Consider the following 23,866-nt stretch of genomic DNA (forward strand, 5'->3'; position numbering starts at 1 on the left):
TATATACATTTTCTTGTTCTTTGTTTTAAGCATGGGTTAGCCACTGGTTAAGCCCCCCCTTCGCCTCCCAAAATTATTATCTTACACCCACGTACAAATTCACACATTTCAGAATCAACAACTGGTTTGTCCAGGAGGGGGCGACTTCGTATTAAAAATGAGGACTTGGAAAAACAAATAATCTACACACCATATAATATGGTTCTAATCTAAAACCTGAGTTGTACTTTGTTGTGCGTGGGTGTCGTGCACCAAAAGCAGCGGATTGGTACCGATTTTCGGTACGCAGGCACCCGCGCACAGCCACGTTTAAATCAGGTATTAGGAGTGCAACATTACCCTCCACCCCCCAGGGTATTTCTGTTCACCTTCCCTGGGTGGTAAAAGATCACATTAATATTAAACATACATTTACCCCCCTTCGGTTCCCTTCAGTCCTGAGTTTCAGTCCAGCATGAATGAACATGAGCTTTGTGGAAAACAGTTTTAAATTCACTTTCGACAAATACATTCATCAATACTTAAGAAAAAAAAAAAGAGACCTGATCCAATGGGAATCATTATAAATCCTAATTTACGCACCAACGCTTTGACAAGAACGGCCGACCGTTTTTCAGAGTGGTCGATTTCTTTCAGTTGAAAAATATGTAGGGTTTTTTTTATTATCATGTGACAAAACTTTGCCTCTTTTGCTGATAAGCATCTATTAGGCTTAAATGTAAACTATTTCATTCACCAATACCACTGAAACAACGTATCCACCTAATAAAGTGGCTACTTTTTTGCATTGGCTTTCAGAGGGAAAAGAAAATCTGTTTTGGTGGTGGGGGGGATCTTGGTGCCAGTTGCAGGAAGTGACCCTTCATAAAAAGCCATACAAAAATATAATATCGACTCCTATCCTCGACTGCACTTGATCCCCACGTTACGACCAATGCCCCCACACAAGCAAATATGCTGCCATTCACATTCATTTCCTCCAAGTGCGACCCAATAAGGCAAATCTACAGTAGTAATAATAAACAGAATAAAAAAGGAAACATTACATCAAAGATCTAAAGCTGGGGGGGGGGGGGAAATATGATCTTTCCAGTAAAGGCTCCAGTCTGTACTTTTGATGCAAAAGGAAAACCATAACCTCTGTTGGATTTTCAAATGCTGGAAGGTGTCATGGTGTCTACCAGAGTATAGTTAGTAGTAGTCTGAAGGCTTTTAAATACATTGCCGGTATAGGCTGGGGAACTTTTTGGCCTGAACGAAAGGTGGAATCTTAACTTAATGGTTCAGATATAAACCACAATCTGGGAGGTATTTAAAGGTCCACTTCACCACTTTTCAACCTATCTTCGTATAATTGGTCCTCACCAATAATCATGATAAAATAGCACAATGTTTTCTACTCAGTCTGAGTCTCATTGGGAGGGCTGTGTGGGCAGTTCAGAAACCCGTCCACCAGTGATATCATCGATGGGGAATCCAAGCCATATGAAACGGAAGGCTTTCTATTCCTGAAAAGTTGTAATGCAATAATGGAAGCCATTGTTCACAAGATAATAAAAATCTCAATATTTTTCGGGAAAAAATCTTGTTTAAAAAAAACTCTGCCTAACGATGATGTCACTCGTGGACAGGTTTCTGAACTGCCCACAGCCCTCCTATGAGACGCGGAGTAGAAAAAATGATGGCATTTTATAATGAATATTAGTGAGGACCAATTATATGAAGATAAATTGAAAAGTGGTGAAGTGGTCCTTTAAGTAGTCATGGGTCAATACTGAATATTACTAGGTTTACATGACATTAAAGCAGTTTGCTCTTCAACATAACAGTTCCTGTGCCATTATACATCTCAAGAGCATTTCGGAGGAAAAGAGGTGTCACCCAAATTACCATGAAACTCATCTTAGTAGGAATTCACATGTACTTTTTTCCCCTCCTGAATGACTTTTAAGGGGGTTGTTGTCGCCGCACTGCACCACAGCTACACTGAATAAGGAAATCGGTGTTGAAAAGAGAGGTAGTCAAGTAGTTAAGTCTCCACCTGTGGATTTCACAGTAAAAATCTTCCAGTACTCATTTAACTCGGAGAGTACATATGGAACCAAATGGACATAAAGGTTCCATTTGTACACTAGCTAGGCGTTAATACATTTCCCCGAAAAGCTCCATTTGTACACTCATGAGTTAAATTAACACTGAGGATTTGACCGTGTCGGACCCAACGCGGGGTAACAAGATGTTCTGGCATTGGAACAGCTTTAATAAAGCAATACTGTGTCCTATTTAGCCAAATGGGGCTCCCAATAAAAATGAAATAAAACAGTTGAGAACCACTTGTTCTCATCTAGTATACATCAACATGCGGCTTGCATTTGACTTTAGGCTTATCCTAATGTCACGAGGGCAGTCTTGTTTTTTTAACAACCGGCTTTGGTTTCACACATTGGCAATCACCACGATTTAGGACACTAGGCAAACACACATCGTCTGGTAAAGTACTTCAAATGTAAGGGGAATGCATATAATAATGTACTAAATGAAAAAAAGAAAACACAAGGATCTAGGTATTCAGACATGCTGTGGTCATTCATTCGCGGAGACAAGAGACAATTCTTTACAACGCAAAACACAATTAAAATATAATTGTTCTAAAGAGCTTAGAGTATAATTCACATTGGAAAAATAAAATAAAATGGTGCATTAAGCCCTATTGTTTGGCATTGCTAAAGAATATGCTCTTGACCTGATACATACGTAGTCTACACTCACACCTGGTTAGCACGTCACATTTAAAAAAGGAGGGGGAAAAAAAGGATGAGTCTGACTCAACTTGGGACAAAAACACCAAATACAGTAAGGGGGGGGGGGTTAAGTTGTATTATGTGTTTGCGTAGAATCGATGCCGTTTAATTCTCTTTTTAAACGTTCTCGCTTCTTTTCAAGTAGAATATACATTTGCGCTTCAAATCCACCTCCCTAAGCCATCCTGTTCCCTCCTGGATCGACGTAGTCAGCCAAGCAGCAACAGAATGCGGGTTAAATTTCTCCCGGCAAACACGAGGGTGAGCATGGCCGAGAAGACCACACACACACACACACGCACACGCACACGCACACACACACACACACACACACACACACACACACACACGCGCGCACACACACACACACAGGGAAAGTGTGGGATGTGGGATTAGAACAGGCAGCTATGCTAGTCGTTATTTAGCCATAGCAGCAACAGTAGCGACAAAATACACGTCCGTCCCCAGTCGCCCCCACACACGCAGAAACTGTCTTGGGTTGTAGCAGTGGTTCTCAAAGTGGGTTCAGGGGATCGCCAGAGTTCCTTGGGGGAGGGGGTTCCAAATGGACCCTTTCAGGTCTGTAACTCCGAGAGCGAACTAATGGAACCGAATGGACCCCATTAGTTTGCTCTCGGGAGTTATGGGAGTTCCTTGAAATAAAAAAAAGTTTGAGAACCAACCACTGCAGTTTGTTTTTACTTCTTCCTGGGGTGCTGTCTGCGGGCCTGCAGCCTCTGCCGGGCACCGGAGGGCTTGGAACTGGCGCCGATGGAGAAAGAAGGAGTCGCTGCGCCTGTGAGACATTTTCCAGGGAGGAAGTCATGCAGAATCAGCTTTATTGTCACATCATCATCATCATCACACGATTAAAGTTTGGAAAAAAGAGCTCTCAAACATTGCAGGCACAGGAAGAGTTAGAATATGGATGGACAGAAAAGGAACAGAGAACAGCTCAATAACAGGAAGGCACAGGCAAATCAAATAATACAAAGTCCAATATAAGGTGCATAATAAAGAAAAACTAGTTTGTACGCCAGCGTTGTGCAAAAACAGCCAATCTACAAGGTCTACGACTCTCTCTTACCAAAGGGAGAAGGTGCGAGTTGAGAGTTGAAGCCTTGCACGGGCGTCGCTGGGCTGCCAAAGGGAATGGGACCTGTGGGGGCACTCTGTCCAAAGGTGGGAGTAGAAGTCCCTGAAGGCAACATGGAAACATTTAGATTTAATACACATTATGCAAAATGATGGTGTTTTAGTAATAACGCTCCTGCTGTTCTACACACTGCAAACTAGGTGAATGTGCTTTTATATGAAATATCCGAGACTATATTACGATTTTATGGAAGATACTTATGAAAGTGTTGCTAGTTTGAAAACTTCAAATGCTGAAATATTAAACTGATAACAGAAAATAGCCTCTCTACAAGCTCTTAATGCATCGCAGAGAGCTTGTAGATCAGCTATTTTCAGTTTTTTCCACTATGCAACATGCTTTCATAGAAGGCATGCTCTATGGAATCTGACTGAGAACTTCAATCCATGAACATTGCAAAAGTCTGTCTGAGTCCGCTTAGTTATTATGGAAACAAAGCTGCCATGATTCAGTGTGGGCCGGTGCCGATTCAGGACCAAACACATGACCTGTTTTGGCTGTAAATGTAGACTGGCATTGAACTAGAACAGTTTATAGTTGATGACAAGATAATGCATTTGTCTTACAAAAAGTTCCTGTGAGGTTAAACATTAGGATTTGAATGGGGCAATGAGTCAAATTCAGACACAACTACACTAACCACCAGGGGTGTAACAATTGCATCGGAAAATCGATTTTAAATTCAAGAATCGAAGTATAACAAAATGTAAACAGCAGCATTGACTTCATACCATTTTGCAATGAAAATAATTGATTTTATCAATATACTAAGGTTTTGGGCGTGTATAGGGCAGTGGTTCTCAAAGTGAGACCCCCCTCCTTGGAGGGGTTCCAGTAGGTTCCCAACCAAGCAATGAATTAATATAGCAGCACAATCTGCTATTCAAAAATAGATCTAAAAGATCACAGTGCGTCACTTTGTGTCTCAAGCTTGTACATCTGCTAAAATCGTAACATAAAATCTCTTCTGGGGTCCCTGGCAAAACCTCTTCAGATGGGGGTCCGTGGTCAAAATTATACACATCAATCTCGGGGTCCTCGACATGAAAATGTGTGAGAACCACTGGTAGATCACGAGGGGCTAAGTGACTTGATACGCTTCATTACTCACCAAACGTTGGCTTACCGCTAGCAGCAGCTCCAAAGTTGAAGCCGGACACGGACATCTGCGGCGGCGCGTTGTTAGAAACGGGCGTTTGGAACTGCGCGCCCGTCATGGCGCCGCCAAAGTTGAAACCAGAGGCTGGATTAGCAGCGGGGCCGGCGGGGGTTTGTTGTTGCGCCGCGGCGGCGCTACCAAAACCAAAGCCGGCCGGCGCCTGCGCAGTCTGAGCGGCCGCCCCGAAGCTCGGGGGCACCGCCGCCGACGGAGCCGCCGCGGCGCTGCCGAACGAAAAGCCACTGGAGCCGAACGCCGGCTTGGCGGGGGCCCCGAAGGTGGAGGCCGTGGCGGGGGCCCCGAAGGTCGAGGCCGCTGCGGGGGCCCCAAAGGTGGAGGCCGTGGCCCCGAAGGTGGAGGCCGTGGTGGGGGGCCCGAAGGTGGAGGCCGTGGTGGGGGGCCCGAAGGTGGAGGCCGTGGCCCCGAAGGTGGAGGCCGTGGTGGGGGGCCCGAAGGTGGAGGCCGTGGCGGGGGCCCCAAAAGTGGAGGCTGTGATGGGGGGCCCGAAGGTGGAGGCCGTGGTGGGGGGCCCGAAGGTGGAGGCCGTGGCCCCGAAGGTGGAGGCCGTGGTGGGGGGCCCGAAGGTGGAGGCCGTGGTGGGGGGCCCGAAGGTGGAGGCCGTTGCGGGGGGCCCGAAGGTGGAGGCCGTGGCGGGGGTGGGGCCGGCGGCCGAGCCGAACGCGAAGGGAGCCGTGGTGGGGGCGGGCGCTGCTGCTGCGGCCGGCGCCGCTCCGTTGCCGAAGCTGAACGGTTTCACCGCCGCCGTGGTCATGGTCGCACCGGGGTAGGCCGGTGGCGGCGCGGTCGCTGTGGCCGCCTCAAACGACGGCGGCTTTCCGAAGCTGAAGGTGGGCTGCTGCGGAGCGGCGGGGGGCGCAGAGGCACCCGCCGTGGTGGTGGCGGCGTTGGGCATGGCGAAGCCACCGAAGGACATGGTGGTGGCGGGGTTCTGCCCGCCAGTAGTCGCCGCCTGGCCGAAGGCGAAGGGGTTCTGGCCGGTGCTGGAGGGTTGGGTGGTGCTGGCGGAGGTGGTGGCGGGAGCGGCGCCGAACGCAAAGGCGCTGCTAGTGGACGAGGTCTGGGCGGGGGGGCCCGCGGTGGTGGCGGCTCCAAACTGAACCCCGAAAGGCCCGCTGGTGACGGAGGAGGCCATCGTGGAGGCGCTGCTCGTGGTGGAGGAGGGAGTGCCCCAGTTTCCAAACAGAGGCTTGACGGCAGACTCTGCGGTGGCGGCACCGGAAGAGGAGGAGGTACCGGTGGCGATACTGCCGAACATCGACGGGGGGGCGGCGGCCGTCGTCAGCGACCCCCCGCCGAACATGGAGGTGGCGCTGACGGAGGTGACCGCCGGGGCCGAAGTGGCTGCTGCTGCTGCCGCGGGCTGGCCGAAGTCAGTCGCGCCGGTGCTGCCAAACAGCGGCTTGAAGGTGGGCACGGCCGGCTTGTTGTCGGAGGAGGAGGCCGAGGAGGAGGCCGGGGCGGTGGTTGGGTTGGCGCCGAAGATGGGCTTGAAGCCGGAGGCCAGGAGAGGGTTAGCGGTGCCGGCTGCCGAGTCGCTACCGGGGACCATGGGAGCCGACGTGAAGGGCTGTCACCATTACAAAAAAGATTAAGTTGAACGATTAATTTTCATACAAATAATTGCGATTAAGGATTTAATAGTGTTTTTGGCACTGGATGTTTATTTTTGGACCACAATGCTTATATGAGACGATTTTAAGATGACCCCATGAACCAGGGGATGAGTGAGAACTTTGGCACTCTATGACGATTATGCAAAATCTGTGTTAATTAATTGCGATTTTCTAAAATATTTGCGCCATTAGGCCATCATGTAATAACGGTGACGGGCCTAACCGATGTGCTGGAGGCTGAAGAGGCGGTGCTCAGTCCAAACAGGCTGCTGGTTGCCATGGTGGTCTTGGTGGCCTGACCCCCACCCAGAACCTGGCTGAAGGCAGAGGAGGCCTGGCTGAGGCCCGACAGGGTGGAGGCGGAGTAGGGTGGAGGTGGCTGAGCCGTGGTGGAGGCAGGCTTCAGCACGGAACCATTGGGCTCCGATGTGGTTGTCAACACTGGACCTAAAAAAAAGAACACACACACACAACCATACAGTAATGATAGAGTGCTCATTAACTGCTTCCATTTTGTCTAATATCATAGAAGCTATACTAAACAGTTCAAAAACAGAGCTCATGGTCGTGGCTCCCAAGGCACTGCTCCAGAAGGTTGGACGTTTCCTACTCCATGTTGATGGTGATGGCAGCTCCATAACTCTATCTCATAAGATCTGGTCATCCCAGCTTAGTAAGAGGTTTAAAGTAAAAAATATTTAGGACGGCCGTCGAGACGATTCTACTCTATGGCTTCGAGACATGGACACTTTCAAAGAAATTCGAGAAATGGCTGGATGGCACCCTCCTTCTAATGAGCGCAAAATCTCTCTTGGAAGAGCCACCCATCGACTTCTCTAATATACGGCAACCATCCCCGATCCAGAAGAACACAGTTTGATGGCCACTGCTACAGAGCTGATCATGAGGTTATATCTTCCCTTCTTCTCTGGAATATTGCCTCAAAGCAGACCAGAGGTAGAAAACTGTCGTTCCAAGCTTTTACATGTGCTATTTTTGAAAACTCTTTTTCATTTTTGAAAAACACAAATCTACTCTTCAGGAGGACTCTGGCACAAAATAATTTCAGGTGGGTGTCCGGGGCCACAATGTGGGGGTCCTTGGAGCACGAAGACGTTTTGAGAACGACTGATCTAAGCCTACCTGCTGTGGTGGTGTTGAACGTGGATGTGGTGGAACCGGCTGGAGGGACGCTCTGCATCTTCAGGATCTCTAGCAGGGAGTTGGGGAGGCCAGGGGCAGGCGCTGCCGCTGGGGCAGGGGCCGGGGAGGAGCGAGCCGGGGCGGCCGTGAAGCTCGGGGCCGTGCTCATGCTGCTGGTGATGGCGGTGGCGGCTGGGCTGGGGTCCAGGTTGATGACAGGGATGGGTGCTGCCGCTGCTGCCACAGAGGAGGAGGAAGTGGCGGTGGGCAGGGGGGCCGCCAGGAGGCTGGCCAGGGTGGGGCCGGAGTCCACAGAGGAGGAGGAGAAGGAGGCTGCAGCCTGAGAGGAAGGAGCAGGCTCTGCCGCGGGAGGATCAGGCTTCTTTGGTTCTGGAGCTACACGCAGATGCAGGTGAACAGGGTTAATGGTTTGAAACACACCGAGCACACGGGCCATAATTATTAGGAATATTTATGTATGCAGTGTGCGATCTGTAACAAGAATGAGCCAACACATTGAGTTCATCGTGTAATTACGCCTCAGCCAATGTGATCATCCTTCTCTTTCGTTTGATTGTCAATTTTTATAGACTGTTGGGTTTTGTCACTTTGATGCACAACAAATTTTTATGTTTTAATTAACAAAAAAAGAAAAGAAATTTTGAATCGAAGAAATCGATTCCTCATTGTGTTTTTTAATGTTTTCGACACTCACCGACTTCTTCCAGGACTTTCTGGATCTTGTTGAGGGCGGCTCTCTTCTCCTGGTCCAAGTCTTTGACGGTAATGGTGTATCCCAGCTCTGGGGGTGGAGGCTGCAAGGGAATTACCATCAGCAGAACTGAAACATTGTCATGGCTGAAAATGCAGCTGGTGGAGAAAAGGTACACTTTTCCGACCAGTCATTGGACCGACATGCGGAAAACGACAGGATTAAGGTTGGCGAACATGCATTAAGGTTGGCGAACATGCATTAACACTTACAGCACGTAGGACGCCTGAGAACGTCATAGGATACCGAACGTAGAGTTCTAAGGACGTCTGAGGACATCTAGCGACATCCCAGCGATGCGGGGCGAGATATTAATATTCAGAATTTTTCCTATTTATTTTTTTGGCATTTCGCTTTTCGCTTGCCGTATGCTAACGCTCAGTGCAACTATTAGCTTATTATTGACTCCCACGTTAGCGAGACGGAAAGAATGACTCGTAGCTCCTAATCCAGGGCGCTCTCCGTGGTGATGAATAGAGCGATATGCTGGCGCTTATTTTCTGCTCCTCATCCGTCTCTCCCGCAAAATATGAACGCTTTTTGGAGCGTAAAACAATATATTAAGATGATCGGGGATGTTGAGGTCACTTTGTAAAGTCAACTTTTTTAGGAAAGTGTTTCCGGTTCATGGCTTTCAAAGTAAAAGCGATCAGACACCTCCGGTATTCTATAGCCTATATTTTGAAGGCAGTCGGCGTACTCAATGTGTTAAGGTTGGCGAACAACATGCATTAAGGTTGGCGAACATGCGTTGCTCTGTGCTTGTGGTTAGGTTAGGGTTTGAGGTAGGTTGCCATTGTCTTAGTACTGCGCCCGGTCAAACGTAGGGCACTAATTAATCAAACCATTGGCAAAAAAAAAAAGACCAATAATAATTGGAAAGAAAGAAAGAAAATAACTTCGGACTGACAATTTCATATTCCTCATCTACAATAAATGAAAGAAATGAACTATCCAATAAAAGTAGAAAAAACCCTACGTACAGTAATCATCTGTGGAGTGGAAACCTCATATTGTATGTCCAAACCCCTTTTTAAATATATATTTTTTAGCAGATCTAGCTTTGAAACCCGGCACGTGGATCCGCTACTTTTGTGTGGCGCTGTAGTATGATCAAGTAGTAGGCAGAGATTAAAATAGGGTGCATTTTGCATCCAGTTTATAGCCCAGGAACGCAATAAAACAACGACTGTACTCAGCATGTACAGTAAATAATACACACACTAGCTTTAGTTATAATAATCATTTCTTCTTCTGTTTTCTACATGAATATAACCACATTATAACCATATAAAATGAAATGGGAGTTAAATGCTGCAATTTGTTGAAGTGGGACTCATAAAATGTCCCTGGGACACTCATCTAAAAGTCCCTCCCTGCACCCCGGGACCTATTTACATCACTGAGTAGGGCATTCATTTTACGAGGAAAAAACACATGCGCGTTAGAATATGGAGATCATCTTACCAGGGAGATCTGCTCCCCACCGTGGCTGGCCACCAGCTGGATCTTACGCTTCCGTTTCCCTCCGCTGCTGGTGGAGCTGGACGACAGAGCCACGGGGACCTTGGGGACAGGGGCCACTTTGGCTGGAATGGCAACATGGGATTTCAATACGTGTTATTCTTTTCTTTTTTTTTTAGATATTTTTTTGCGGCTTACGCCTTTTATTGATTTTTGAAGGGACAGACAGTAGGCTGACAGGAAACGGGAGAGAGATGGGGGATGACATGCAGTAAAGGCCGTGTCGGGTCCGGGAGTCGAACCCGCGGCACACTGCGACTGGATTACCAGTCCGGTGCCCAGACCGTTACGCTACGGCCTGGGCCAATACGTGTTATTCTGACCTGAGATCAGATTCTAAAAATGTCTGACAGTTTTCTGAAAAAGCTATGTTTCTATGTCATTTTTCAAAAATAGCAGACCTACAAGCTCGTAGTGCGCCACTTGGTGGCGCGCTATGAGCTTGTAGATCTGCTATTTTTCAATAGCTAAAGCATAACATAATGCTAACACCAAAATGACACGACAAATCCACAAAACGTGTGACATGATCATGGCTCACGTCGGCTCACATTGCTTAATATGATTCTTATATTGGTGCAGAGCGATGTTGGAGTTACTAGGATGAGCAAGCACTCTCTCGCCCGCTCATTGTATGAATACAAATGTAGAGAGATTGGTGAATGTAAACAAACAGCTTTGTGATAGGAAGTAGACATAGCCACCTGGCATGCACACTACAACATGTTAAGTCACTGTTGCGTCTCCGTGTAAAAGCTGAATAAAAAGTGAGAACGCAATGGGACTTTGTCGTTTTCTCTACAGACCGCTGTCGTGTATAAGTGGCCTCATTCAGAACCAATTAATCGAGAGGACAAGACCCCGACAAGAATTGAACTTCAGCACATCGGACTACTGTAAAACAGGCTTTGAGTCTTATATTATGTTAACACACCCGATTCTTACTGCGTACATATGTCAGTATGAACTTATATAATATACAGCCTATAAAGACTCACATATGGTGGGTTCAGTGTCTGTGGCCACCTTGTCAGACTTCACTGAGGAAGCAGAGCTGGGAGACTTGGCATCTTCCTCCCTGGATAAAACAAAGCCTGGGTCAGACATAACGAAGAGGGGACACTCTGCATTTCATCATCACAGAGAAGCAGACATCCTACCTGGGCTTGACAGAAGCCCTCTCTGGAGTCTGAGAGCGAGACGACATGGGGCTGGAAAGAGGGGAGGCGTGTGCCGAGGCTCTCATCCACTAAAGACAAAAAACGGAGTTAGGTTTAGTTTTGTATTCTTGGTCAAAATTGGTCAGAGCTTTACCGTTTTAGGTTGGTGGTACAGATTTAAAGCTGCACTGTGAGACTTTCCTCTTCTACCACGGATGTTTCTCTTGCATAAGAGCTGATTTTTTATTATTATTTGACCACAATTGAGCCAATAGAGCCTGCTTGCTTAGGGAGTAAATTGAATCTTGACCATCAGGTCAAAATGAGTGCCAGATCCTGTGTTTAGGTGAGACATGACCTTTGACACCATCTAAATGCCTCAATAGAAGAGCAGGGAGACAAAAAACAACAACCCAACTGTGTAAGTTATAGTGTATTAACATACCACCTTGTACCAACCAAATTGGACATTGGATTACCTTTTTATTCATTATAGTGCTGCTTTAACCATGGCAAGGATTTCACCATGATGTGATAAAACATTCCATATAAATACAAATCATGTCTCCAAAAAGGATTTAGTTCAGCTAAGTTAAACATGGAATTCTCAATTTTGCAAATCAGCAATGGATGTCTTTGCATTCTCTTGTAGGATAAGCATGAAGTGTGGTTGCAAAATGCACTGCTAAAATAACATTTCACAAAATAAAAAAAGTATCTCAAATGTTTTGGAAAATAACACAAATCCTCTCTTCTGGGGTCCCGCCTCCCCCTCCCCCCATCCGCAGCCAAACACATATCAATTTGGAGGGTGTTTGGCACAGACTAAGGTCTGAGAACCACTGGCTTTACTTTGTTTTCCCTAAATCTATATCCCATGATTTTTGCAACCCATCATTTTCACCCAGTGTCAATAAGTCTAATGTGATCCTGGGCGCGCTACACTCCCTCTGCCGACCTGGGGAGAGCAACGGACCGACCCCATGCTTCCTTAACCCATTCTGAACGGGCACCCATTTTGGTGTTAGCATCATGTTATGCTTTAGCTATTGAAAAATAGCAGATCTACAAGCTCATATCGCGCCACCGAGTGGCGCGATACGAGCTTGTAGGTCTGCCATTTTTGAAAAATCGAAGAACGACTGACATTTATGGAATCTGATCTCAGGTCAGAATGGGTTAATCAGACCAGTGTGTGTCCAGTGGAAAACCTCGTATGAATCTGATCTCAGGTCAGAATGGGTTAAGTGCATGAGTCGGGAGTCCACTGGCTTTGCTGTACGTACCTGGCTGAAGCCCTGCGTGGAGCTGTAGGAGCTCTGTATGGCGTTGCGGACGGAGCCGGTGGTGTGGATGTGGATGTGGCCGCCGCCGCCCAGAGAACTGATGGAGGACGTTCGAGACCTCTTCATGACGGCCTCCTCCGCCACGTTCAGGCCTCGCTTAAGGGTTCCCGGCCTGAGGGGCGGAGACATGGAAAAAAAAACAAGCTAAATAAAATCTCAAGGCTGAAAATGTAATGATGAACCGATTTCATTTGAGACATTTGACATTTCTGATGCTTCGAAACTTAAAATAACTAATGACCGAATCTACACGCGGACAACATGTCACAGCGTGACGTGTTGAGAGCGTGCAGGCGATTTGGTCCAGTGTCCAGTTCAGTGACCATGGGGCTAAAGAATGATTCAGAACCTGTGTTCACGTTCACTCTTCCATTGTAAATAAGACACCTGCTTCCGGTCTCCTAAAAAGAGGAGGTAGGCAGCCTACTTCACGCAGACACCGGAAGTAAACTGGAGATGGCCTGCCTGATTACGTCCTAATTAGCCTGAGACTTAAAAGCAAGACAGCTGCCAAGCAGATGTTGTGATAATAGGCTCAATAGCTTCCTCGAGGAGGGTTAACAATCATAGCTGGAGGGCTATCAGGCTGGTAAGCAACACGTGCGCTCATGGGTACAGTAGTGTGAGGGCACATAAATGTTAAGGACCAAATTAAATATATTTTATATATTTATGAACAAATATCAATATTTTCTTTTCTCGCCCACCCGCCTCACAAATAGTGTTAAAGCAGAATTGACCTTTTATTGGAAAGATTTTTTACCAGACATAAAAACACTGTCATATATCTATGTCACTATATCCCCCAATCTGTGATTAGTTAAATGGTTTAAACAGACATTAAACTCACTTCGGTACGAGCTGAGATTGCAGTCCATTGGGAAGAAGGGACTCAAAGGCAGAATGTGCACTTCCTCCGCTGTCGTTGCGTCTTTGGAAAGGAGATTAAGTTGGTTTAAAGACACTCAATCCTTCACTTTGACTCTCAGGGAAGCCCACACGGCACAGCACCCACTGGCCTATACCATATTACCATTTCTAGGAATGCACGAAATTGACATATCCCTCTCATGGTCAATTCGATAGATACTAATGTTGCAGACAGTACAGGTGTTTCATTAGTTAACTTACACCTGTTATACAGAGAAATGGGGTTCTGAGTGATTATATGCAGTTATTCCCTGATCCATTAGGCCTACTAATGCACATATTAGTTCAAATCCTTTCAATGTAGTCATTTATTCTTCCAACACTGATGGAATCCACAACCTTCATTCTTCACAAAATATTAGAAAATAGAAAGACTATATTGGGAAGGAAAAAAAATAGAGGATCAATTTAATTTAGTGATACAATTTGTACCAATACAGTTTTTGTTTTTACAGATATGACGATTAATTCATTGATTGTGCATTTCAGTAGAAGTTCTTGGAGTCAGTGCAAAGTGCATTGACAAAATGGGATCTGTGTGTGCGCCTCCTACATACCTTCTTTTGCTTTTCTGCTCGTCTGTAAATGTCCTGTCCTCGTCGTCAACCACCTCCCTCTTGCGGCTCTCTTTGAGCACCTTGAGGACCGTCTCCCTGGAGCAGGGGTCCGCGGGGGGCGTCGGGCCCGGGGAACACAGACCTCCGGGGGAGGCCACGTGCTCCAAGCTAAAGGAACGACCCACATCATCAACAACAACTCAAACCACCATTTCAAACGACACAAAGGCTTGTAGCTACATGGCACTGACTGCAATGATGCATGGAATAAAGCTAAATAAAATCTACCGATGATGATGTTACGGTATTATTGTTCTAAACCTATGTTGCTGCTGTTCCACGTACAGCCAACCAGTTGAAGAAATCACAGATTTGAGGCATTATAACCATTGACATTTCTGAGACCATTCATGTTTATGGTAGATGCTTCACTAAACATGTATTCTATTGCTAGTTTGATCACTTCAAATATTCTTTCATCTTCAATAGCCGATCTATAAGCTCACAACGCGTCGCAGGTGCGACGTGTTGCGAGCTTGTCGACCTGCTATTTTCGGTGCGCGACATGTTTTCATAGAAGACACGCTTGGCTTCTATGGAATCCAAATGTGGCGAGTTACAACCGCAATCCATGTAGGATCATGAATAGTTTTGAATACCTTGTGGAGAAAATTAACCCATTTTAGGTGGGAACCCCTTTTTGTGTTAGCATTATGTTATAATTTAGCTATTGAAAAATAGCAGATCTACAAGCTCATAGCGCGCCACCGAGTGGCGCGCTACGAGCTTGTAGGTCTGCTATTTCTGAAAAATCGAAGACACTTTTAGAATCTGATCTCAGGTCAGAATGGGTTAATAATGAAACTGTCAGGATGTAATAGACATTTTTTGAATCTGATCTCAGGTCAGAATGGGTTAATTAAATAACATTGAATTTACAATGGGGATCTGTAGGTGCTGTGGTCTGGCCTGGCTATCTTCACCGTGACCGGACTGGCGTGCACGGAGGAGGAGTTACGGGGGCTCAGGATGCTCTTCTTCCGGAAGTTGTCCCACTGGGCCGGAGGCAGCAGCCCCACCGAGGAGGTGCCCGTCTGCTGCAGGGGGTAGTGGCGCTGCGGCGTGATGGTGAACCTGCTGGCCGTGCCAACCTGCTCCCTGTGGTGAACACATGGATTAAAAACACAAAATGTAGTTTTAATTACATTTATTCTATTTTATTTTGACATGGCGGAACAAGTGCCGACCACATGGGGGGGGGGGATTATATCTCCAAACTGGCCTGGGAAGGCCTCGGGATCCCCCCGGAGAAGTTACAAATGTTGCTCGAGAAAGTCTGGAGTCTGGATATCTCTGTTGGAACTGTTACCAGATGAATCTTATTATATAGCTGCCCCTATCAATCAAAAATCATCAAATAATAGATGATCTGTCCAATGGCTACCAACCATCTCACAACTGAAAGCGTTTGCGTGAACAAGTCCCATTGTGTGATTTGTGAAACAGAAAAGGAGAATCCCGCCACACTAGCGCGGATTCCAAAACAATTAACTAGTAATATTGTTCCTGCTGTTCTACATGCCGAGTCATTGCTGACAACCCGGTGATGAGGTCACAGACTGAGGCTTTAAACTTTGCTTTTATACAAAATTGTGAAATATCGAGACCATTATTACAATTTGATGGAAAATGCTTCCGAACACATTGATAGTTTGAGCAGTATTCAGATGCTTAAAATAATAACCTACATCTACCAGCTCCAGAGATCTTGTACAAACAAAAAAGAAAGAGTAAAAGGTAAAACAACAGAACAAGCCAAGATTAATAAAATGTACATAATTGGGTGCGTGACCAAGTAACAAAGTAAGGGTTTTTCCATGATTACAAATGCTTTAACTGTATAAAACATGTCCATTAACACTTAATACATCACTATATGATGAATAGTTACAGTATATAGCAGCACAAGTGAAGTGACAAACATAGGTTCAATTTCTTGATTATCGACTTATGGTGATGAGGTCTATGATCAGGTGCCCCAGGACTTATTTAGCTGTAGAAGGATTAGTTGTGTTATTAATTACTTATTAACTGTACAATTATTCGTATTAAACCAACCACCACCACCTGTCATAATGTGGTGAAAAACTGATCCGGTACTGATGACGTTTCAGAACATCTTAAATGGGTCCAGGTTTATTTCCTGCTGCAGTGTGTGTGAGGATCAGTGACTGACAGGAAATCACCTTGTTGAACCCACGCTGTTCACATAGCAACGCACTTCCACTGATAATGAGGTCTATAATAAACACAAAGCATTTTTGAAATATGGCGGGCTAGGTTAGACTTTGTTTTTAAATGTGATGAAACATTCTACAGACCCTGGGGGCACTTCCTGTTAAAATAGTCATCAGTCATCAACACACCAATACATAGTAATAGGCTATGTAAATAATAAATCAATGCACCTGTGACCTGACCCCACCACCCAGTTGGCTTGCAGGATTTAATTCATTTCCATTATTTCACTTATGATTATCTGCTACTATCATACAATGAAATATTAAGGGTTTTCAACTTTCCAGACAGGTGTGTGTGTGTGTGTGTGTGTGTGTGTGTGTGTGTGTGTGTGTGTGTGTGTGTGTGTGTGTGTGTGTGTGTGTGTGTGTGTGTGTGTGTGTGTGTGTGTGTGTTATTTTTTTTAATCATCCACCCCTCTGTATAGTGTAATATAAACCAGTGGTTGTCTGAATAATTTCAAGATTGTGAACCACTGTCAGACTTTCTAAATAGACCCTTGCAGGTCTGTAAGTAAATTCTTCCATTTTGTATTACATTTGTATACTGTGAAAGCGTTTGAGAAACACTACTCGATCATGTTCATGACATACAACAATTACATGATCATCAAGCATTACCTTACCATTACCAGCTTTGATAGATAGAGACGCCACTTGAAAGGAGTCAACTCACCCAGAGAAGGACAGTCTCCTGTTGGGGGTATGGACCGCGTGGTTCGGCCGGCTCAGCCTCTCTCGGAGATGATCTCGTGGGTAAACAACGGCCCCAGGACCGTGGGAGCCTCTCCCGGTGGCGACCGGCGGGACCACCGCAGGTCTGCTGATGTAGGACCCCATGAGGATGTCCCGCGGACTGAACACAGAATCTCCCCCTGCTCCGCGTCTATAAACACCCGCTAGTCCACCGGCGGTCTCTGGGGGGAGACCGAAGCCGGAGTACGTGCCCGAGTCCCGGACAACGTGGGCTGCCGCTTTGTTAGCGCCGCCGCGGTGGCTCCTGGAGGTCCTCCCCGCCGGAGGTGCTGCGGCTCCGTTCGCGGCCCTGCCGGTCAACCAGCGGCGGAGCGCGGCTACGACGCTCAGTCCACGCCGCGGATCGACGGGGCCTAGCCGGGCGTACAGCAGCGACTGTCCGTTTTTGTAATAATAATAACACGCGATGCCGCAAACTCCGAGGATCAGCGTGGCGTAGAGAACCGTGGGGACGCAGTAAAGAAGCAGGGTGAATACGAGCAGCACGGACACCGACAGAGAGATGAGAAATATGAAGTGCTTCTCTCTAGGAGACATGGCGGCACCGCGCCGCCGGAGGACTTACGTATCCCATGATGCAGCCCTGCTGTGTCGTTCTTCTTCTGGCGCTGTTTGTGTTTGTGGTTCACTCCGTTCATTGTGTATGGTGCGGATCCGGTCTAGGGCGGATACGGAAACTCACGTTTGTGCTCGCATGTGTATGCGTGTGTGTGCGAATGAGGCGGGCTCTACTCTAGTCACTAGACCGGATCGGAGCACACAGTCGTTAATAGAAACTTTAGAAAGCATGCACTTATTATTGAAAAGCCCGGGTGACGCCAGGTTAATGTCAACATTTTCAAACTGTCAAATAGCAACTGTTGTTGCTGTATTCGTGAACTGTAAATGTGATGTTACCGTATTATTATTCCCTGTTCCCTTAGTATTATATATTTATATATTATTATTATTATTAATAATAATGTGTGTCACGTGTGTGTGTGTGTGTGTGTGTGTGTGTGTGTGTGTGTGCGCGCGCGCGCGTGTGTGTGTGTTATATCAGTGATGATTTCATTTTTTTCATAGAAGTGTAAGGAAAGGAAAAGTAGTACCTTTAAGGTACTATGTTTACCCAGGGTAACTGGACTAAGCTCAATAACTTGTTTACAGCCAGGCCCTGCTCATAGAACATTTCATGGTAGGGGTTCAATGCCTTAATGTGTATATTTGTATGTCTTTAAATATTCTGATAAATTGAAAATGGAGGACCCTGATGTAAGTCGTGCTTTTTCTGGTTTTATCCTCAGTAGCACTGTTTGTATTGACCTGTACTTTCGTTTGAACTGTACCCATTCTACAAACATATTTCGAATTTGATCGATCAATCAATAAATCATGCGTAGTGCGTACATAACCTACCAGTATGTGCAAATGTACAGTAGTAGAAAATATCCCAAAATATCCCAAAATCAACCCAGATCATTCTTGAGTCTAAAATGTATGCATTTCTATCAAGTTTAGGCTTAGGGTTTAGGAGGTGCGCTTATGTGTTTCACACAGGATGGAACTAAACTAAGTGTGCTGAGTGTGCTCATATACATAACAGGTTCCTATGTTGTACCCCGGGAGTCGGGACACATTTAGTTGTTACAACTTGACACCAAAGGTTTAGCTCTGCTTGCTTGCATAAAGTTAAAACGTTTGAAAGGGAACATTGCAAATTGCATTGCCCAATTTAATCGTGTATCACATTTACTGAATTGTATGCAGCCAACGAGGTATGTTTGTTTTATTTTGCTTGTTCTGTTTTGTTTAAGTTTGTTTTGGTGTAGCTACAATCAGTGTATTTACTATTTTCAGTCCCGAGTTCAAGAGTTCAAGAGTCCCGAGTGCGTGTCCCGATAAAATAAGGTGCCCAGTCTCGACAGATAATCTCTAAAACACGAATATTTCCCGGTTTTTCAACATTCATTACAAGATTCTGCCGGTTGTCGCCAGACTTAAAAATAATAGGTTGTTTTCAGTGGTTGCATAGACGTTTATGATGTTCTTTTTTTCACGAAAACATGCTCGCCTAACATTGGTCCTCAAAGTGGGGGTTGTGACTCTTGTGAGTGACCATTGGTTGGGACCCCCAAGGCCCAACCCTCCCAGATGATTAGCAACAACAACATTGTTTTCGCACTCAACAGTAAACAAACCAACATACAGTGTATGAAGGGTATCTGTACATTTCTATGGTTACAATGTATGACTTATTACCTTTTTAATACCGTATTGGTTAAATTGTCAAGAGGCAAACATTGATTCAACGTTCCCGGTTTGAGCCGAACGTGAACGCCTGGGTAGTAGTGGTACTGAGGCTACGGTTTGAGAGACTGACTAATATGGCCACCTTCATTTCCAGTCGTGGTTATGTGCACGAAATTATCACATTTAATGCATTGTTTTATGGGTTACAGTTTAATGACGTGATGGGTGCTACCGCGCTACTGACTGCAGTGCAACAAGTAGACGAATGACAACACCGTGTATTTCCTGGAGGCACGATAAGGATTCAAAGTAAAAATCTGAAGTCAAAAGAAGGATTCTCCAAGTGTTACCGCCACTGACAGCAGAGTGTCTGTACCTTAACTCTGAGACTAAAAGCATCACCATGGCTTCCTCCCAGTTGTCCCTGTTCTCAGAAGAGGACATTTCTTGTCCTGTGTGCTGTGACATCTTTAAAGCCCCCGTTCTCCTGTCGTGCAGCCACAGCTTCTGTGACGCCTGTCTGCGGGAGTGGTGGAGAAAGAAGGTCGTAAAGGAGTGCCCGGTCTGTAAGAAAATCAATTTAATGGATCCAGTCTGTAACCTGGCTCTGAAGAACCTGTGTGAGGCCTTCGTGCAGGAGAGACACCGGAGAGCATCGGCTGAGGTTCTCTGCTGTCTGCACGTCGAGAAACTCAAGCTCTTCTGTCTACAGTGTCGACAGCCGGCGTGCGTTGTGTGTCGAGATTCTAAAAAACACACCGGCCACAGTTTCAGGCCCATCGACGAAGTCGCGCTGGATCACAAGGTGGGCATCCAGAAGTCGCTGAACCTCTTACTGGAGAAGCTGGAGGCCTTCAATCAAGTTAAGGCACACTACGATCAAACGGCTGACCACATTAAGGTCCAGACTCGGCACACGGAGACACAGATGAAGGAGCAGTTTGAGAGGCTTCATCGGTTTCTACAAGAGGAAGAGGACACCAGGATCGCTGCGCTGAGGGAGGAAGAGCAGCAGAAGAGTCGGATGATGAAGGAGAAGATCGAGGGTCTGGACGGAGAGATATCGACCCTTTTACGCCAAATCCGAGCCGTGGAGGAGGAGCTGAGAGCCGAACACATCTCGTTCATGCAGAACGTCACTTCCACCATGGAGAGAGTCCAGTTCACGCTGCAGGACCCACAGCTGGCCTCGGGAGCGCTGATCGACGTGGCCAAACACCTGGGCAACCTGGCCTTCAGAGTCTGGGACAAGATGAAGGACATCGTCTCCTACACGCCCGTGATTCTAGACCCCAACACCGCCTCTCCGGAACTCGTGCTGTCCGACGATCTGACCAGCGTGAGGACCGGAGACAGCCAGCCCCTTCCCGACAACCCAGAGAGGTTTGACCCCTTCTCCCACGTCCTGGGCTCCGAGGGCTTTAACGCGGGCACGCACAGCTGGGACGTCGAGGTCGGAGACGGCGAGCTGTGGGAACTGGGCGTGTTGTTGGCGGACTCTTATCGGAGGAAGGGAACCGCAGGGGGTCGATCCTGGGGCATAGGGTTATATCATGGTCAATACTACACGGCGGCACACTCTGTGAGTCACTCCCCTCCCTCCGTGCCGTCGGTCAGTCCTTTATTGGTGAAGCAGAAACCTCGGAGGATCAGGGTGCAGCTGGACTGGGACAAAGGAAAGCTGTCGTTCTCGGATCCCGACACTAACACGCACGTGCACACCTTCGCACACACCTTCACGGACACGCTGTTTCCGTATGTCAACACCAATTCTGCTCTCCCCCTGAAGATGTTGCCAGAGAAGGTCATTGTACTCAGGTCAACTGTAAAATTGACTAAACTTTAGTTTGTCAACATTTTAGGCAACCTATCTGTCTTTAAAGGGGAATGCCAGTCGATTTTAGAATGATTGTTCATGATTGTTTTTCACCAGACGACCCCACCCCCATATGCCCGATATGTATACTGCTGATAACAGGGATCTCCATATGGGCATAAAAAGGACAAGGTCAGACATATATAGAGATCTCCATATATGTGCACAAAAGGGACACAGACAGTTATAACGGGTATTAGGTCCCAACTTTCATCTCTCCCGAGTAGGCCAGTGATGGTCTGGTGATTTTCTTTTCATGGTGATATTTACCGTAATTATGTCACCATGACGGGGAATAATAGATGGTGGGCCCTATTTTGCGCGCCACCTTACCCCTTATGCCTAAATCTTTTAGGCATGTTTTACGATTTTGAGCTTGATTTTAAAGTTGGCATCACAACTAAATTGGGGAGAACAAGTAAAAATAAAAGGTAGAAATAATTTAAAAGGAAAAAAAGCTTTGTGGTCACTGTGGCTCTGGTGGACGTTGACTGTCAGGTTCAAGGTTGTTCTGCCTCACTCACTCCCTGGGTTTGTATGTACAGTATGGAAGTAGCACGGGGCTTTTGGATGGAAGGGATTACGTTGTGTCACAGATGTTTTTATACTTCATACTGTGTTTGCATTGTTTTAGAATTCAGATTTTGAATTTTGAAATGAGCACAATGACGTCTTCTATACCACTGGTTCTCAAACTGGGGGTATTTCTTTATGTTGTTTTTTTTTTGTGGCTTTCGCCATAATTACATTTTTAATTTTCATGGAGGGACACAGTAAAACTTGGGGTCTTTATTGGGGTCATTGTTTTGAGGGGTCCCCAGATGATTAGCTGTACTCGAGTCCTAGACACTACCAGGCCTCCTCCCAGCTGTCCCCATCACCTTCAAGTATTATTTGTATTGATCATTTATTTGTATACATGTATTCAAATAAAACATTTAAAATCAATGCTTAACTTGCAGAGCAATCTTATGGAATGACATAAACTGTGACAATCGAAGCCATTTGATTTGCTGGGGCGGCAGTGTCTCAGGGATAGAGACAGAGTGGCCGGTAGAACATCCAGATGGGAACCGTGAGGTTTCCAGTTCAATCCCCAAGAGCTGGTGTCGAAGTGTCCTTGAGCAAGACACTGAACACTTTAATTGCTCCCGATGTGCAGGTTGTTGCCTTGAATGGTTTCCTCCGCCATCAGTGGGTGAATGTAATGCACAATCTATGTAAAGGCCTATATAAATGCACCATTTACCATTAGAAGAACATGTGGGATGCAAGCAGTGTTTGATTGATTGGAAATTCACAGTTTGTAGAATGGGTACAGTTCAAACGATAGTACAGACCAATACAAAAACTGCTATGAAGATAAAACCAGAAAAAGCACTAAGACTTGTTTACATCAGGGTCTTCCATTTTCAATTCATCATAACATTTAAAAAATGTCACCCTCAGAATGTCAGTGAGTTGGATTTGCTATCTGTGATTATATCAGGTATACCCTACAACTAATAGTTTCCCAAACAGTGAAAAAATACCCATATGTTCTTGTTCACGAAAATGTTGTGACTATTTTTGTATTTTTGTTTCCCTACATCATTATTTCAAATGTCAAAAAAGAAGGAAAATGTTTTTAATTGTGAGCTTGTAGATGGGCTAGTTTCCTTATAGTTTGGGTCCCGGTGGGGAGACATCACATTTCTCTTTTGGGTTTCGAGCTAAAAGGTTTTGGAACCACATCTAGCCACTAGATGGCACTATCACCCACATTATTTTCCCCATAGAGAAATCTTTGCGTCATAATAAGAACTGGGTTCCAAAACAATATGAGTAAAATGTCTTGGGAGATTTTTTAGAATCTAAACTTTATGTTGTGTTCATGTGCACTTTTACACTTTTTGATCACTAAAACAGTCAATACTTTGCCTGCTCTATTTCCCTCCTCACGAAAATATCTTTGCCGAAAATAGCCAATCTACAAACTCAGGCACCTTACTGCAACATTGTTTTTAAACCAATTAAATGCATTACACCAATTAAATGCAATAATACTACTATACTACTTGTACTGTGTGTGTGTGTGTGTGTGTGTGTGTGTGTGTGTGAGAGAGAGGAGGGGGGGGGGGGGGGGGGAGTGCAGGATAATGGCCCCATTAGCGTGTGTTTGGGAGCAGATGTGTTCTTCATCCCTGACCCTGGCCTTTAACATTCATTAACTCTCATCTACATTCAGTTTGGGGTCACAGGGGGTCGCTGTCTAAATCACTGTCCTACAGCTGCGATCAAACCGACACGTGTGAGTTTAGATCAGTGGTTTTCCCAAACCTTTTAGCTCAGTGCTTGCTTCTCAGCCTGGGATTTTGGGGAGGTCCCCGTATGACATTACTATAGACTACTCCATCAAAAGTAATTAACAAATAGCTACTATAAAAACTGGTGATATAAAATGCGAAAAATAAGGCACTGGAGCAGCTCAGACAATTTAGGCCCTTATAGTTTATAACAGGGTGCAGGTAAAAAGTGACGTTG

General features: G+C 45.9%; 2 protein-coding genes across 3 annotated transcripts; one reads left to right on the forward strand and one right to left on the reverse strand.

Moving 5' to 3' along the window:
- Positions 1 to 1,069: 1,069 nt before the first annotated feature.
- pom121 (POM121 transmembrane nucleoporin) lies at positions 1,070 to 17,795 on the reverse strand. Its single transcript, XM_083781753.1, has 14 exons — positions 17,156 to 17,795; positions 15,122 to 15,340; positions 14,183 to 14,350; positions 13,546 to 13,626; positions 12,636 to 12,807; positions 11,350 to 11,438; positions 11,188 to 11,267; positions 10,133 to 10,254; positions 8,609 to 8,708; positions 7,894 to 8,289; positions 6,974 to 7,197; positions 5,069 to 6,704; positions 3,889 to 3,999; positions 1,070 to 3,597 (listed from the first exon to the last, which is right to left on the reverse strand). Exons 1-14 carry the CDS (start codon positions 17,770 to 17,772, stop codon positions 3,500 to 3,502), a joined length of 4,113 nt encoding a protein of 1,370 aa, XP_083637879.1. The 5' UTR covers positions 17,773 to 17,795; the 3' UTR covers positions 1,070 to 3,499.
- Positions 17,796 to 18,036: 241 nt separating this feature from the next.
- On the forward strand, positions 18,037 to 22,129 carry LOC310870377 (E3 ubiquitin-protein ligase TRIM35-like). Of its 2 annotated transcripts, none has more exons than XM_083781567.1 (2): positions 18,037 to 18,057; positions 19,677 to 22,129. In XM_083781567.1, the coding sequence occupies exon 2, from the start codon at positions 19,871 to 19,873 to the stop codon at positions 21,311 to 21,313; it is 1,443 nt and encodes a 480-aa protein (XP_083637693.1). In that variant the 5' UTR covers positions 18,037 to 18,057; positions 19,677 to 19,870; the 3' UTR covers positions 21,314 to 22,129. The 2 variants fall into 2 exon arrangements, with proteins under 2 accessions (XP_083637693.1, XP_083637692.1); XM_083781566.1 differs by lacking the exon at positions 18,037 to 18,057 and adding an exon at positions 18,867 to 18,992.
- Positions 22,130 to 23,866: the final 1,737 nt, after the last annotated feature.

The sequence above is a fragment of the Protomyctophum parallelum genome (genome assembly GCF_964188405.1).
Source record: "Protomyctophum parallelum genome assembly, chromosome: 1".
In the NCBI taxonomy this organism is placed as follows: domain Eukaryota; kingdom Metazoa; phylum Chordata; class Actinopteri; order Myctophiformes; family Myctophidae; genus Protomyctophum; species Protomyctophum parallelum.